This window comes from Lotus japonicus, chromosome 1 (genome assembly GCF_012489685.1).
Source record: "Lotus japonicus ecotype B-129 chromosome 1, LjGifu_v1.2".
Lineage (NCBI taxonomy): Eukaryota > Viridiplantae > Streptophyta > Magnoliopsida > Fabales > Fabaceae > Lotus > Lotus japonicus.
In genome coordinates this window covers 88,090,225-88,101,580 of record NC_080041.1, presented here as the reverse complement: position 1 = coordinate 88,101,580, position 11,356 = coordinate 88,090,225, and the positions used below count along the sequence as shown (strand labels likewise).

At 35.8% G+C, this 11,356-nt stretch overlaps 1 protein-coding gene across 1 annotated transcript; it reads left to right on the top strand.

Annotated features, from left to right (window-relative positions):
• Positions 1-8,969: 8,969 nt before the first annotated feature.
• LOC130727492 (protein OXIDATIVE STRESS 3 LIKE 4-like) lies at positions 8,970-11,021 on the top strand. The gene is made up of 2 exons (XM_057578637.1): positions 8,970-9,989; positions 10,305-11,021. Exons 1-2 carry the CDS (start codon positions 9,721-9,723, stop codon positions 10,774-10,776), a joined length of 741 nt encoding a protein of 246 aa, XP_057434620.1. The 5' UTR covers positions 8,970-9,720; the 3' UTR covers positions 10,777-11,021.
• The last annotated feature ends 335 nt before the right edge of the window (positions 11,022-11,356 follow it).

Below are 11,356 nucleotides of genomic sequence, written 5' to 3'. Positions count from 1 at the left end.
AAGTGAACCAGGATAAAATACTTGTGTGCTTTTCTCTTCTCTCTATCTTTATCCGCTGCACCATCTATCTTAGAGAAACCGAAAAGATTTACTTTAAATCTTAAGGGGAAAGTTTTTATATTGAAAACGCTATTCAACCCCCCCCTTCTAGTCGTTTTTCACACCTTCAATTGGTATCAGAGCGCAAGTTCTGATTACCACACTTAACAGTGTTCAGTAGATCCGGGCCAGTGTGAAAAACTCATGGATTCCACCACTACTACAAGCAAATATCAATACAGTGCAAGACCACCTATCTTTGATGGTCAGAGATTTGATTTCTGGAAAGATAGAATCAAAAGCTTCTTTCTTGGCTTTGATCCTGATCTCTGGGATTTTGTTGTTGATGGCTACACCCCTCCTGTTGATGAACATGGTGTAAAGATCCCAAGGGTGAAGATGAGTGAAGATCAAAAGAAGGAATTCAGAGATCATCACAGATCAAGATCTATTCTGCAAAGTGCCATTTCATATGAAGAATATGAGAAAATTACTGATCGTGATTCCGCCAAGGGCATATTTGATTCCTTAAAGATGACACATGAAGGAAACAAAAAGGTGAAAGAGACAAAGGCGTTGTCTCTGATCAAGCAGTATGAATCCTTCCAAATGGAACCTGACGAATCCATTGAGGATATGTTTTCCAGATTTCAGTTGCTCGTAGTTGGAATAAGACCTCTCAACAAAAGCTACACTACAAAAGATCATGTCATAAGGGTCATCAGAAGTCTTCCTGAAAGCTGGATGCCTTTAGTGACTTCAATAGAGCTTACAAGAGATGTTGAGCATATGAGTTTAGAAGAACTCATCAGCATACTGAAATGCCATGAGCTGAAGCGCTCTGAGAAGGCTAAATCTGAGAAGTCAAAAGCTCTCCAAGCTGAAGCAGAAGAATCTGAAGAAGCATCAGAAGATTCTGATGAAGATGAGCTGACTCTGATATCCAGAAAATTCAACTGCATCTGGAAGCACAGGCAGAGCAAATACAAAGGCTCATCAAAGGACAAAAAGTTAAAGAAGCATTTCAAACCAAAGAAAAGTCTGAAGGTGACTTTTGATGAATCAGAGTCAGAGGATGTTGACTCTGATGGTGAAGTCCAAGGACTCATAGCTATTGTCAAAGACAAAGGAGCAGAGACAAAGGAAGCTGTTGACTCTGACTCAGCATCAGAAGGAGATCCAGACTCTGACGATGAAAATGAGGTATTTGATTCTTTCTTAACCTCTGAACTTAAAGATGCTTTGTCTGAAATTATGGATAAATATAACTCTCTCTTGACTAAGAATAAAAGGTTGAAAAAGAATTTCTCTGCTGCCTCTGAAACTTCTGTTGAACATGAGAAAATTATTTCTGATTTGAAAAATGATAATCATGCTTTGATTAATTCTAACTCTGTGCTTAAGAATCAAATTGCTAAGTTAGAAGAAGTTATTGCCTGCGATGCCTCTGATAGTAAGCATGAATCTAAGTATGAAAAATCTTTTCAAAGATTCCTGGCTAAAAGCGTAGATAGAAGCTTGATGGCTTCATTGATCTATGGCGTGAGCAGAAATGGAATGCGTGGCATTGGGTATTCTAAACCAATTAGAAATGAGCCCTCTGTGCCTAAAGCTAAATCTTTGTATGAATGCTTTGTTCCCTCTGGTACCATATTTCCTGATCCTGTACCTGCTGAAGTTGCTAAAAACCCTCGTAAAAAGGGATCTTTCTCCATGTCTAAATATCATGCAAAAATTCCTGTATATTATCCTGCTGAAAGACCCAAAGTTGTCAGAACTTCTGGGCTAACTAACAAGAAAGGACCCAGAAAGTGGGTACCTAGGGATAAGATTATATATGTTGCAGATATCTTCAATAGGTCCATCGAAACTCCAACCATGGAACCTGGACAGTGGATGCAAGCAACACATGACGGGAGAAAGGCATATGTCCCAAGATCCAAAACTTGAACCTGAAGGTGAAGTTGATCTTGGAGGCATCAGTAGAGTAAGATTTGGTCAAGTCAAAGCTAGCTGAAAAAGCTTGTAGAGATGAGCATGACCGGTTCAGAAAGTAACAAAGACTCAGAACTTGACGAACCAGAAGCAACAACATCAGAAGATGCTACTACAACTTCTGACTTGCGTCATCAGAAGAAGAGTAGGCTCCTAGCTTCTCATTCTGAAGTATCTAAAGATGAAATTTTGTCCAGAACGGAGATGTCACCAGAACCACACTTCTGCTCTCATCAGAAGATATGCTAATCAGAAGCCAAGTATCCCTTGGTATTCCTTCTGAGGGGGAGTATTTCGTCTTATGCTCTTACTATTTTTTTCCCTCCACCTTCATTCTTTTTGCTTATGACAAAAAGGGGGAGAACTTATAGTATCTTGACAACTCCTATATTATTTAGCTCAGAATCTAGATATTACTAACGTTGATATTAAGTACTAGATTCAGGGGGAGCTTAGCTCAGAATCAAGCACGAGTCTTGGATTCAGAAGGAGCAAGATAAACTATACACATCAGGATAAGTTTTAACTCTGATACCTTATACTCTGAGTGTATTCAGTTTATTTGTTTAGAGTTGTTCATCAAAATACATGGTTTTGTCATCATCAAAAAGGGGGAGATTGTAAGATCAAGATTTGGTCATGTGGTACAACTCTATGTTTTGATGATAACAAGTATTTATTTGTGGATGAACAACTATGATACTCTAATGTTTGTCTTGAGTGTTTTGACAAACAGGTTCTGATTCTGACACCAGAAGATATATTGATCAGAAGCTCTGAAGATCAGAAGATCTGAAGATCAGAGGATCTGAAGATCAGAGGATCAGAAGATCAGAGGATCAGAAGATCTGAGGATCAGAAGATCTGAAGACCAGAAGCTCTGAGGGACCAGAGGCTCTGAAGGTTCAGAAGCTCTGAAGGTCCAGAAGCAGAAGTTACGAAGGTCAGAGGATCCAAGCATCCCTCTGACTCTGATCACCAAGCTTCACAAGTTCCAACACGAAGCATAACTCTGATCAGAAGTCAATGGTTAAAGGCAAATGTCTCTATCGAGAAGTACAAGAGCAGTGTACTATTCTGAAATGCCTACCTACCAAGGTTCAGCCACAGCAGGTTCTGGAAGTTCCAGAAATGCCCTCCAACGGTCATATTCTCTCAACAGAAATATCCTTTGCACCTTGGACTATAAAAGGCTGAAGAAAAGAAGAAAGACCAAGAGAGCGAGAAGAGCGAGAGAAAACAAAGAGCTGCAATACAAGAAAAGATTCAAGCCTCTACTTTCTTCATCTGTTCTTATTTAGTTTACACTCAGCTTATTTAGAAGCAAACCTTTGTAAACACCAACCTCAAACAGTTGTTTGATTTTCCTTAAGGGACCGGGTAGGTCAGTATCCTTAAGAAGACTAAGAGAGTGAATCTTAGTGGTGATTCCTTTAGGAGATCAAGGTTGATCGGATCCTAGAGAAGACTAAGAGAGTGAATCTTAGTGATAGCTAAGTCAGTGTATTGTTAGTCACTTGTAGGTTTCAAGTGCAGTTGTAACAATTATCTGATTAGTGGATTGCCTTCATTCTAAGAAGGAAGAAATCACCTTAACGGGTGGACTGGATTAGCTTGAGGGATTTATCAAGTGAACCAGGATAAAATACTTGTGTGCTTTTCTCTTCTCTCTATCTTTATCCGCTGCACCATCTATCTTAGAGAAACCGAAAAGATTTACTTTAAATCTTAAGGGGAAAGTTTTTATATTGAAAACGCTATTCAACCCCCCCCTTCTAGTCGTTTTTCACACCTTCATATGTTTCTTTCCTAATTCTCTAATTGTCCGTTGTCTTCCTCTTCACCTTACCCAAGTCCCACATCGGCTTCTCACTTTTGCCTCCCCAATGTTACACAACTTTCCTCTCTCTCTCTCTCTCTCTATTATCCCTCACAGAGTCACAGTGGCCAGACCACCAGCTACTTCACGTCTTCACCCACCACAGATCTACACACAAGATTACAAGAAGAGGTTTTGCTGAGATCTACATGCAAGAAGAGTGTTTTTTCAGGGCTGAACATAGCAATTTGGATCTAGAAATTGAAGGACAGATGATGAAGGGAGAAATGGTACAAAGGGAAAGGTGAAAAACTCCTTTGAAAGAACCAATTCAGAGAAGATACCCTCACCCACTCACTCATCCATGACCCACCCCCACCGCCTCACTCCCTCACTCACAGCGACACAACCTTGTCTGTCTCCCTAAATTTGCCCTTTCTCTCTTTCTTTTTTGGTCCAAACACTTACCTGGTCCAAAGAAAAAACTAAAAAAATTTCTTAGAGCCTAGGCAAAGGCCCAGGCAAGCCAGGCGGTGAATCCGCCCTTGCTCATGGGCCAATAAAACAAGACACAAAGAGTATCAGACGCCGCATTTTTGTCCAAAACCTTAAGACATAGGGTATATATGAATCATATCTCTTATAAAGTATTTACCTCATACATACTTAACTAATGTAAGACTCTAAGTCAAACTTGAATTTTCAACATAAGTGAATGAGTGGTTTTGCATCGTATGGATCTGAAGGTAATGCGTTTCTTTCGGAGGTAAATGCTTTGCATGAAGGTCTCTCCCATATTTGGAATTGTAGGTATAAGTTTGTTATTTGTGAGGTGGACTGTGTGGAGCACATTTCTTCACTTTAAGATCCCAAGAGCCTGGTCCATCAAAGATAGTAATACTCTTACAAACTTCTTAACTGGATTGGGAGGTCATATACCTACTTCTGGTACTCATTTTATTGATATTCATTAGTCTGATTTAGAGACTCTTCTCCAGAAAGTCTATCTGTCAATACCTTAGCTCTATTGTTTACTTTATATTATATTTAGGAGATAAAAAAATTGTTATAAATTGAAAATATAAACATTTTTGTATTTTCTTGAGTGTTGTTCTTCATTTTGAAGTGGTTTCGTGTATGACTTGAAACTTGGATTATTTTCTACGATGACAAACCACACACGAACGCTAAAACAAAACATTATAATTTAAATGTTATCAAACTCAAAAGTCACTAGCCCTAAAAATTTCAAGAGGATATTAATCTCAATATTAACCATAATTTTTTTATAGGCAAATGTTAATTGTTAGAAATGTTAGTAAATTAGTCACTCCCCGGGTTCAAACCCGAGACCCATCGCCCTTCATCCCACCCAACTTTATGTCTCTAACTCTTACCACTTGCTTCAGGGACAATATTAACCATAATAATTCATTGATCACGCTACAATGTCGGCATAAATGAACACTCCTTTTCTTTTTGATTGTACTTCGGTTTTTCTTATAAATTTCACCTAAAAAATATTCGCGAGAAAACTTCGTAAGAAAGTTTTGATATAATAATTTTCGAAGAAATATTACAAGAAACATGTTCGAAGACAAATCTACAAGCAAATATTAAGGAAAATGTTAGAAGTCTCACATTGTCTATAGATATGGCATAGATAGTCTCTATAAAGGGTAGTGTATCCCTCAACTATTGAGTTAGTTTTTTGATTAAGTTTTATCTCCTAAATTCTAATATGGTATATCAAAGACTATCTTAGATTCGTTTGTTGGTGAAGACCTTTCATATTTGAGTCACCCTGCAGATGTCTAGTTCCGCTAATCCCACGCTCCAGATATTCCTTGGGTGTGAGAAACTGTTAGAAGTCTCACATTGGTTAGATATATGATATAAATAGTATTTATAAACGGTAGTGTAACCTTCAACTCTTGAGCTAACTTTTAGGTTTAGTTAGACTTCTTCTAAAAAAAATCCGCAAAATATCACTTTGTTAGTATGTTAAACCACCATTAAACTCTTAGAAAATACGAAACGAAATCTGCAAGAAAAAATGTTTCTTTTATGTCGCCACTTTTGTGGGCTCAATAGGAGCTGGAGACATATGAGTTGGGTAAGGTGAGGTTAAGAGATCGATTCCTGGCAGGAGTAATTTATCTTTCTGAAGTAAAAAAAAAAGGAAATTGCGATATCAGCCTCTAGATAATTTTGTATAAAAAAAATTAATTTTGTACGTAAAGAGTACCCTATAATTTAGAGTTTATCCAATGGTTCATTGGATTCCAAATCCTTGAAGATCTGCAAAGCCCTCTTAAGATGTTGTATCTAGGATGGCCCACTAAACTATGCTTATCTGCAGTAATTAATTTACTTTTAAATTGACTTTAATAAGCATATGAAGGTTATATCTACATCATTCCTTTCGTCATATATGCTTTTCTTTTTCAATTACAAGTTGTCTCTGCTTGAGCAAGAAGTGGCTTTTATTGGATGGGATGACCCAGCCACCAAATCTGGTTTATCATTTATGATTAAATTAAATTATATCCAAAGAGATAAGGTCTGCTTGCTATCGCAAATAGAGTGCAACAACAACAACAACCACACCTCAATATTGACCCATTTTCCTATTAATTAATTTCTTTATAAAATTCTCTTAATTTAGAATATCTGTCTCCCAATAAGCCTAATAATTAAGTCCACCTTAATCCAACTGCGATTTTTTTAAGCGGTTTTCAGGGTCCCGGCCATCATTGTTTAAATTAAACCAAAACACCTAATACTTTTTATGCTTATCTCTCTCTATCTCCCTCCACACACATCTTCATTAAATTAAAATTGAAATTGTGTACATTTTAATATTGTGATATTTAGCAGCTAGTGGAGACATTAACGACGGCGAAGTTCTTATTAAAACATTTTTCTAATTACATTTTTTAAAGTGTATAGGGTCTAAGTAGAGAATCAAAATGTTTAGTATGTTTGTATCTATATTTTAGAGAGAGAGAAAATAATGTCATGGTACATAATTGTATTTGTGCATAAAATACAATATATTTTATTTACTGTCAAGGATTTCACTAACCCGCATCATTGTCTTTTTTTTATATAAAATTACGTGCCTTTATCATAATGGACAACTAGAACAAGTGTTATGATATTTACATGCTAAATTGAAATTTAATATGAATTATTATTTTTAATAGCTATTTAGTGAAAAAAAATTCTTAATTTATTCATTTTTCAGTTGACGCTTAATTTTTTTCTTCAATCAATTGACATCATAATCTTTGTGATCCGTGATAGCACAACAGCCTGGAAATTGGGCTTCTATGCAGGTGCAGCCGGAGGGGACCCCATGATTGCAGAGATTCGAGCTATGGTGGTTGGTTTGCAGCTTGCATGGGCCATGAACATTCGCTCACTATACTGTGAGACAGATTGCAAAGAGCTCGTGAAAGCTCTTCAGGACAGGAATTCTGGATACCATGTTCATGCCTCGGAACTCCAAGCGATTCATTTGCTCCTCAGGAGGTAGTGGAAAGTCAGGCTCCAATTTATTCCGCGAGAGGCGAATGGTCCAGCGGATTGTCTTGCGGGTGAAGGTGCTCGTTTGCATTGTGCTCTCATGGAATTCGTGGATCCACCTAGTTTGGTTGTGCCCTTCTTGGCTAAGGATTCTTTAGCACTTTAGTCTTTTAATTTTCCCATGTACCAAAAAAAAATCTTTGATCTGAAGAAATTTGTACATCATATTTTATACTTGAACTTATATTTTAGTTTATATTTCATAAAATATACTAAACATAGTCTAAAAATTTACTATCTAAATAATTTATCATAGACAACTTGGATTGACATAGCTGATTAAAAGTTTTAGATTTTACTTTCATCTTCTTAGAGGTTGAAGTATCTTATATATAAGTATTATAATATCTGTACACATGTATACATACTCATACTTCTTTAATAATTGTCCATGGTTACATCTGAAATCCTAACAGTATTAATTAATAGTACTTTAATCTTCTTTTCTATTAAATTGCTCTCACAACATTGTGTTGCTATGAGTATTATGAGGAATAGAGCTTTTTTTATCAAGTATCATACAATTGCATTTACAGAAACTCTAATCGAGACTTCTATTTAAATGATAGCAATTGTATCATTAGTTGTAATGGTTTTTTTAATTTGCGGGCTCTATTATTGGGTTCAATCATGATTTTGGATAAGTTTGTAATTTTAAGAAATACATTCGAATCACTAACTCAGAAGTAATCTATCTTTTTATATACATAAAAGTAAGGCATTTCCACTCATGTTTTATTTTTTTGGAACATACTCGTGTTATTTATTGATAAACGCCGTATTACTTTTTATTTCTTTATTCAATTCATGTAATAAAAAATAGTAAATGATACATACAAAAGAAATATTGCTCTGCAGTAATTAAAAGGCTTCGATAAATAAATCGATAATTAGAGTTGTCTTAAAAATTCCATGAGGGTTATTTTTCTTTTGAAATTCATGAGTTATTTTACTCGACTCTAATGTACAAGTAGAATTATTTATAAATAAATTAATAAATAAAATATAAAAAATTCTAACTCATTTATCTAAAACCATGAGTTATTGAATCACATCTTTATTTGGGGTCATTCAAATCTACTATAACAAACACCTACACAAATTATACAAAGGTTTTGTAAGCATAACATGTTAGTTGCCGAGACATTTATATTCTTTTTGTGGGTATACAACATAGATACATGCATTAACATCAATTTTAAAAAACCGCTGCTAAATATTGCCGCAGTAACCATATATGTTTATTGTATATTTGCCAAAAGATGTATGTACACACTAAACAAAAGATGTATGTACACACTAAACACATATCATGTTTGTTTCTATTTTGCACTTTCTCCTACGTCTATATCTTTTTCACTAAAAAGTGATTGCAAACAAATTTTTCCCACTTGAATTCATTCACATTTAATTTAATTTATTTTTTCCAACTCTACTTTTTGTTTCTATATTTTCTCCCAAGCATATCATGAATCATCCATCACATTTAAAAGGTCAGCAGTTCTCATTTTTAGTTGAACACATACATCTTTCATGAGATAATATTTTGAATTCATAACATGCACATTTTAGTAGAATTAACCCTCTCCATTTCTAATACACAAAATTTCCTAAACCAACAAAATAAGCATATACCATATGAATCCCTTATTGCATCTTATCTCATTATGCTTCTCCTATTATTGCATCTCATTCAAAAATCCAAAAATGAAACTCCTAAATAAAGAAGCATGCACTTGGTCTGATCTAATAAAAGGAAACATATAGATAAGCTTTTCACACACACCCAAGCCTCATTCATTCAACCTAAACTGATTTTTCTGGCGTTGCCACGTCATCCTGAACGTGTCACACACTTCTCTCTCTTCATTTCATTTTTCATTTATTTTTTGTTTTTGTTTTTATTTTATTATCTATATATTATCCTCTGCTTTCTTCAACCCACTTATTTTCTCTCTCTGTTTCTCTCTGTTCTTTCTTCTTCCTCTGTTAAAACTGGTTATGGAGATGAATAATCATTGATCATCATCATCATCATCATCTACAACAGTGAGTGATTGAGATTCTGAGATCTATAGAGTAGTCTCAGTCACTGTATTTGCCTGAGAGTTTGCAGTTTGATGACAAGCAGTTCCGTTAAGCCCAAGAGAAGAAGAAGTAGAAGAGGACAAGGGTAATCCAATCACCACCACCACAATCGCCGCCACTTTCTGGTTCTTGGGTCTTCAATATTTTTCATTTTCTGCTGATATTTAACAAAAACAGAGAAACTTTTGATGGAGGTTTTGGTGGGTCCCACTTTCACCATCGAGTCTCCGCCGCGTGACGGCGAGGCCGACGGGAGCCTCTTCAGCGGGGACGCACAGCGGTACCGGATCTCGGGGCCGCCGAAGTTTTTCACCGGTGGGTCGCCGGAGCCGGAGAGTTCGTCGTCGATCGGAACACCGGATGACAGCGAGGAGGATGAGGAGGAGGTGCAGAGCGGGTTGAAGGGAAGAACTGGGTTGGGTTCTTTGGATTGTTTGGAGGATTCTCTTCCCATCAAGTTAGTTCTTTGTTCCCCTGTTTTGTTCTTTGTAAACATTTAATGCTTCATCATTTTTTGTTTTTGTTTGGTCTAAATTGAAATCTATCTTTTGGTAAAGACAAAAATTTCATCAATTTTCTCTTGGTCTATATCTATGTAGTGTTTTTTATTTGAACTTTGATTTTGATTTTGTTCCCTCAGATCCTATTATTCTGTGTATATATATGCTGACTCTGTTTTGTGTCTCTGTTTTTTGTGTTTTGGTAAGTTTGATTTTGATTCTAGCATCTGATATGGGTGTTGGTGTTTTGGATTCTTTGGTAAGCGATGCAGGAGGGGATTATCAAGCCATTTTGATGGAAAATCAAAGTCTTTCACGGATCTATCTCAAGTAAGCACTTTGAATGAAATCAATGAATTGAAGAAGCAAGAGAGTCCTTTCAACAAGAGAAGAAGGGTACTAATTGCATCCAAGTGGTCCAGAAAATCTTCCTTTTATTCATGGTCCAACCCACAATCCATGCCTCTTTTTCCTGTGACTGAGGATCTTGATGATGATTATGAAGAAGAGGAAGAAGAAGAAGACGCAGAGAAGGCAAGAAAAGTTCCCTCTGCCTCATCATCCTCTTCTTCCTCTTTAGCTGAGGAAAAGAAACAAGAAGATCCAGTGCAAATGAGGCACAATAGAATACCTGAATCTTATGCTGCTCACATGAGGCTCAGACTAGGGAGCTTCAAGTCAAGAAGCTTTTCTCTAGCAGATCTGCAAGAACATGATGATGAGGAAGAAGATGATCACTATTAAGCACATTTTGGATATCCTACAATTGATTCTGTAGCTGGCCGGAATCAATTACGAAGATAAGTTTTTGTGAATAGTTTCTAGTGTCAGAAAGCTCAGAGTTGAACAACTTCTGGCATCAGAAACCTCAAGAATTAAGCTTCAATGGAGTAAAAAGAAGCTGATTGTAAAACATGTTAAGTTGTTAACCCTAGAGTTTTGTTTTATTCATTTGTTATTAAATAAAAATTAATAGTATTTACTCCTAAGTTACTACTCCTTCCATTCCTATTTACACCCACATATTAAGGCTAGGTTGTGATTAATTTTGTTAATCTTTAGAAAAAGTGAGGATTATTTTTCTATTTTACACTTTAAAGTATGTGTTATCTCTCCTCAATTATTGTACTGACAAGAGCATTTGTTGTAAAAATATTATTTAATGCTCTCTTGAAATACTAAGTTGACAGTTAAATAAAAATAAAAAAAATTTCTTTAAAATAGACGGTTATATTGGAACGGATAAAGTATATTAAAGAACTTTTCTTATCTTTTATGAACTTATTAATGACTTTTGTCAAAAGCATATACCTTGCATATACTA

Excerpts from the sequence above, each read along its gene's own strand:
- LOC130727492 (XM_057578637.1), top strand. The coding sequence starts at position 9,721 with ATGGAGGTTTTGGTGGGTCCCACTTTCACCATCGAGTCTCCGCCGCGT. Across the intron at positions 9,990-10,304 it reads GAGGATTCTCTTCCCATCAA|GAGGGGATTATCAAGCCATT; the intron begins GTTAGTTCTTTG and ends TAAGCGATGCAG.